The sequence below is a fragment of the Leptidea sinapis genome, chromosome 12, assembly GCF_905404315.1.
Source record: "Leptidea sinapis chromosome 12, ilLepSina1.1, whole genome shotgun sequence".
Taxonomy (NCBI): Eukaryota; Metazoa; Arthropoda; class Insecta; order Lepidoptera; family Pieridae; genus Leptidea; species Leptidea sinapis.
Window position 1 is genome coordinate 205,937 of NC_066276.1, and position 4,269 is coordinate 210,205.

At 33.9% G+C, this 4,269-nt stretch overlaps 1 protein-coding gene across 1 annotated transcript; it reads right to left on the reverse strand.

The window, feature by feature from the left end:
- Positions 1 to 371: 371 nt before the first annotated feature.
- Positions 372 to 3,625, reverse strand: LOC126967312 (uncharacterized). Its single transcript, XM_050811774.1, has 4 exons — positions 3,616 to 3,625; positions 2,416 to 2,563; positions 1,333 to 1,402; positions 372 to 389 (listed from the first exon to the last, which is right to left on the reverse strand). The coding sequence occupies exons 1-4, from the start codon at positions 3,623 to 3,625 to the stop codon at positions 372 to 374; spliced, it is 246 nt and encodes an 81-aa protein (XP_050667731.1).
- Between the last annotated feature and the right edge of the window lie 644 nt (positions 3,626 to 4,269).

Genomic DNA, 4,269 nt, shown 5'->3' on the forward strand with positions numbered 1-4,269 from the left:
TTATATCCATACTCTGCTCGACACATTATCATAACTCTTACTGTTTCAAGTGTTTCGAATGTTCACAATATGACGACAACATGGGGAGTATATATAATATATACGAGATTATGACATGTGGGTACTACATATAAAATTAACATATGAACCGGCAAAATGAATATATTATTTGTCAATACTCTGCTTAACACATTATTATAATTTTAACTGTTTCAAGTTTTTTGAATGTTTACAACATGACTATAACATGGAGAGTATATATAATATATACGAGATGATGACATGTGGATACTACATATGGAATATACATATGAACCGGCAATATGAACATATTATATATCAATACTCTACTCAACACATTATTATATCTCTTACTGTTTCAAGTGTTCCTACAAGATCCGGTAGTTTTGATATATTAAATAATATGTGTTTTTATATAAAATGTGAAGATACTTTTTCCCCAACGTATTATCGACCTTCTTGTTACCATCCTAAATCAACTTACGTATTCCGTTATTTCATTACTGTGCCAACAGTATATGAATAATTGTACGACTAAAGCAACGGTGTATTCCAAAACAAGCAGCTTCTGAGATAATCCTAGTTTGTCCTGAAAATATTAAGCTAGCTATTAGTATTCCTCCTAATATAGTTATGTCGAGGATAAAATGGTTTTGTGGACGAGTTATAAACTCTGCTTTTCATTTCGATTGCGAGGAAATAAAAAAGTAGTATAATATGGACATTTTTAACAATTTAAGCAAATTTGAAGAAATTAATAAACGCACGAAAATACAAGTTATTGCAAGCTATTGTAGCAGTGAATGTTTATAAATACATCCATGCAATCACTCCTAGGTACTAAAATACTTGCCTGGCCTTTTCCACGAACATCAAACCTTTCACATTTAATCCCTTGTACTCGAACTGGCCCCTTTTCAATACGTTGCGGAACTCATCAAGTAATATACGACGAGGCCGGCCTTTCTCAATTCTTCTACATTTGCCTTATTTTGTAGCATAGATCCCACCTTCATCCATTCTCTCTTAATAACAACAAATCTACTAACTCTTTTGGGATTTTATGTTCGGTAATCATTATTTAATATATAGGTAATGGAAGATTAGAGATTGAAATATTTTTATTTCTGTATTTACTATAATTAACAACTTCTTATCTACTTTCAGTATAGTTCTCATTATTTTAAGATAAAAACTTGATATGAGTATAGCATCCAACGATCTTGTGTGATGACCCATAAAAATGTGTGCACAAACAAAGATGGTGGATCCAGAGTCCGCTAAAACAAAAAGAGTAAAATTTTCACTTACTAAACTCAACTGGACCACACTACAGTAGATCATTACTGAACATAACAGAACGTACAAGAACATCACTGGCGATAATAATTAAAAAAAAAACATTTTTTTTATGTCGTAATATTATCTTAATAAAACGTATACTCGTATGTATTTATTTATTGAAGTCTCAGCAACTAAAGAAAATGTAATTCTTTTGGAAATGACTACTTTTGCCCTTAATGCAGGACTACTACTGTCTGGCCGCGAATGTATGGATTTATGTAATAATATCATTTAAATGGCGGGAAATGATTAAAGAATATAACATAATGAACGCACGGTACGTTACCCCAATTATCTAAACTTAATGGTTCTCGACTATTTATAATAATAAGTTGTATTATCCACAAATTAAAAAAACATAATAAGATCAACCAATGAAGCTCAAGTTTAGGGGCCTTGTATTTGATTGCGTCGTAAGTACCTTGCGTTGGAAAAGCTGCTTGGATATAATATTTGGGGTAATAATGTGTGGACTTGATTATCAAAAAAATTACAATATTCAAACTAATATTTGAAAGTGTTTAAAGAAAATATAACTTTAAATTAACCAACAACAGCAGAGTTTGATACGACATGGGTGCTTTCAAAAAAAGTACGTACACCTTTCTAAAAGGCTTTCAACGCTCCTGTAATTCCTCTGGTATTGCAAGAGAATGTGCGTGGCGATGATAACTTAACATCAGGTGATTTATCCGTCTCTACGTTAAAAAATAACTTATCGATGGCAGGATAATCGAGCCACTATGAGAATGCATGTAAAGTGTAAAATAAAAATAAATTTATTACGAAAGAACCAACTTCTAGTATATTAAATGCTGTATCACTTAGTTTGTAAGGAAAGAATGCAATCTAAAACATTCTTTGATGTTTATCTCTACGCTGTTACTGCTAGATGTATTGTTTTCAAATATGATTTCACACTTATAATGTAAAATTTTCAATTGCCCTTTTAAAAACGTCATTAAACTGACGGCGTTCATGTCGAATATAGCGATAACGCCGGCTCCTTGAATAGTAATAATCACATGCCAGAACATTCCAAAAAAGTACCCAGGCATTTTGGAATTATTAAATGGATACCAAGAACACAATATTTGTGGATATGGCTCAGTTCCATTGTGTACTAATTCACGATAAATTGGATTTGTAGCGAATTTTAAAAATGGAGATATTAATAATGCAATACACGTAACAACTGCTGTAGACCAATATAAATAAGTAACAACTCTGGCATAAACTATATAGTCTTTCATTAGCTTTAGTATTTTAAACTCTCCATTATTTAAGTTTGAGATTTCTTCTTTAGATATCATACAATATATTTCATTCCATCGACGCTGATAGCATACTGTTCGTATATTCTTAGAAATTGATATAAGACTGACAGCAGTCAATGAGAAATTTAAAAGCACTTGTATGAAATCATTTTTCATCAAATAAAGTGCATAGAACTGAGAAAGAACGAACAGAGTTATTATAAATAAATAGTATTCTTCAGGCACTTAAAGTAATACCTAGATCATTATACAAGTAACATATAAATAGTCCTGCATCGTAAAAGCGGCATTAAAGTGCTTAAAGCTAACGCGAAATTAACCCAAAACTGCTTGTATTCGAGACGCGGCGGGGAAATCTCGCGAAGTAGGCAAGATTAATTCCGTCTTCCTATACATTATGTCTGGCGTTCTTCTACAGTGCGGCTTTTAAGAAAGTTTCTTCCACGTGTCGATGTCGATGTCGCAATAGGTTGAACCGTTGACTCTCACCACGGAACCCCCGGTTAGATACTCGCTCCGCACTGTTATGAACAATTGTCATACGAGGTAAATTGCCGAGTTAACATATTAGTTTTATATAAAAGCGATAGCCGCCACGCGGTGTGGAGAGTTGGCTACACTCGGTCTTGTGAGTAAGTTCTGTATAAAATTGTGTGTGGAAATTAAAGTAATTCGGGAGTCAAAGAGTGTTTTTTTAAAAAGGCCACCAGCGCGTCCATCCTAACAAAATTGGTGTCAGAAGTGGGATTTCGGGAAGGCCTATAGTTAGGGAAGACCCGGAGTCAAGGATAAAGAGCTACGCCTGGATCCTGTAAGAGATAGCTATTAAGTCTTAGCCTTGCAGTTGCAAGCCAGCATCTCTTAAACACCTCCTAACAGTTGATCGACGATAAGCCTCCGCTATCAAGCGTGAGCCCGCATCACCTGCTTAGTTCCACCACATCAGACCTCCGACCAGTGACCAGAAGGTCACCTGGAGCCATCCTCCCCGTGACCGTCCCACGGAGAACATCAGGTCATTGGACGAGTATGAAGATTTTATTAATTCTGTGAGTTATTTCTAATCTTTACTAAGAGTCCTAAAGTGAATAAATCACTCAGTGAATTTCAAAGTGAATGGTGAATTTATATTTTATTTTTCAAGATTTAGAACTTTATTTACTATTTTATACAGCTTATATTTCAATTTTGTATTATCAATTTTATTGTGCGTTTATAATTTTGTCTGTGTGTTCTGATGCTCTGTACGCTTTTGTTATTTTATTAATAATTAATGCCTAAAACAATTAAAGCGGAACAGTCTGTAGAAGTCGATTCAAATAGCGACTCAGACAGTTCTCTTTCAGAAGCGACACCCCAAAAGCCAAAAATTAAAATGAGTGAAAAACTCACACTCTCATTTTTGACGAAGTTCATCAAACCATACAATGGGGATCGCGAATCACTTCCTGCATTTTTAACGAATTGTGAAAATGCAATTTCTTTAGCAAGTACAGAACAACAGAACGTTCTTTTTAAATATATCGTGTCACAACTTGAGGGGAAAGCTCAATTAGCTTGTTGTCTAAAGAAATTTGGAAGTTGGCCCGAAATTAAACAGTTTTTAAAATCAACTTTCGGAGAAAAG